Below are 1,422 nucleotides of genomic sequence, written 5' to 3' on the forward strand. Positions count from 1 at the left end.
TCCAAGGAACATAATTTGTAAACCCCTCTTTAATCAAATTCCTTCAATTTGTGGAGAAGGAAGGAAACTGAGGTCCGAATCTGGAATATGATTTGCCCAAAGTCACATAGCAGACCTGGACTGAGACCCCCCGCTTCCCCCTGGTCCAACCACCCTGCTCCTCTGAAAAGTCAGAAGTGCTAATATTTATTCTGATCTGCAGAGCACTGCTGTCCTCCTCAGAAAGGCAGTACAAGTATTGCTAAGCCCATTTCACAGAGGAGAAGCCTGACACCCAGAGAGGGGCTACCAACTTCGAAAAGATGTGACCGAGCCTGAATTTGAATCTGGGCTCCGGGATTCCTAACTGGGCTCCTCCACTGGGCAACCCTGCCTCCCTGCCCCCACACTGCACTCCCTATGGATGGCAATTGACAGGGAAGCCGAGGGCCTCGTGATTAAGGGGTCGTGGAGTTTAGCCATCCAGGGGTACTGGCGACCCTCTCTGGCCGCACCTGACCATCGGCTCCAGAGAAGTCTTCAGGCTGACTTTCATGTCCAAGGGGTAGGAGCACGCAAAGTTGATTTTGATGTTGAGGTCACGGATGATGATCTCATCTGCCAGGTAAAGCGTGTTGCTGTAGGTGGCGTGGGTTTCATTCCTCTGCATTGGAGAGAGGAAGCGGGAGAAAGGGGCATGAGCATCTGAGTAGGACTTTAAAGCCAAAGCAGGTGCAAGCCGACCTCCCAGTCTCCAGGATAAAAAATTACAGTAGCAGCAACCATTTGTGAGCACATGTAACGTGCCAGGCCCTGAGCTAAATTCTCTTCTCGCATCACTGCGGTAGCCCCTCAATGGCCCTGTGAGGCAGGGCTGCCAAGTCCCTGCTTTGTGGATGATGAGACAGACGTTCATAGTGACTGAGTGACAGAGTAGCTGCCACAGTGCATGGGCTCTGACAAGCCTGGGCTCTTTCCATCACCCCAAGCCTCCTCTCTCGAGGACTGAAAACCATAGGCCAAGTCGTCACTAACAGAACTGCAAACGCTGTCCTTGGCAAATGACAACTGATTAATTTCCTTCTTCCTTTCTTTTCTTTTCTTTCCTTTTTCTTTCTGGGGATGAGAGAGGCAGGAGGAGGTGACGCTTCGCTCACACCGACATCTCCCTTTGGTCCCATCCAAAGAGGCCTCTGCGGTGAGGCTCTGCTTCTCTGAACGCCAGTGATACAGGCCCTGCCACCCAGGACCCCAGAGACAAGCAGACCTGCCCTGAACCCAGCGCCGATGCACCTCCAGGCTGGGAACAGTCACTGCCGTCTGAGCCCTACTTCTCCTCTGTAAGATGGGGACTGTCACCAAGAATCATCCTCTTTATTTGAAGCAAACATTTATTAAGCACTTACTGTGTGCCAGTCACTGTCCTAATCACTCAGACTCATT

General features: G+C 51.8%; 1 protein-coding gene across 1 annotated transcript in view; it reads right to left on the reverse strand.

Annotated features, from left to right (window-relative positions):
• UMOD (uromodulin) overlaps nt 1-1,422 on the reverse strand; it is a 14,799-nt gene that overhangs the window by 8,562 nt on the left and 4,815 nt on the right. The window contains exon 5 of the mRNA XM_008594323.1: nt 495-643. Coding sequence (XP_008592545.1) covers nt 495-643 — 149 coding nt within the window. The remainder of the gene's footprint in view (nt 1-494; nt 644-1,422) is intronic.

The sequence above is a fragment of the Galeopterus variegatus genome, unplaced genomic scaffold (genome assembly GCF_000696425.1).
Source record: "Galeopterus variegatus unplaced genomic scaffold, G_variegatus-3.0.2 Scaffold10569, whole genome shotgun sequence".
Taxonomy (NCBI): domain Eukaryota; kingdom Metazoa; phylum Chordata; class Mammalia; order Dermoptera; family Cynocephalidae; genus Galeopterus; species Galeopterus variegatus.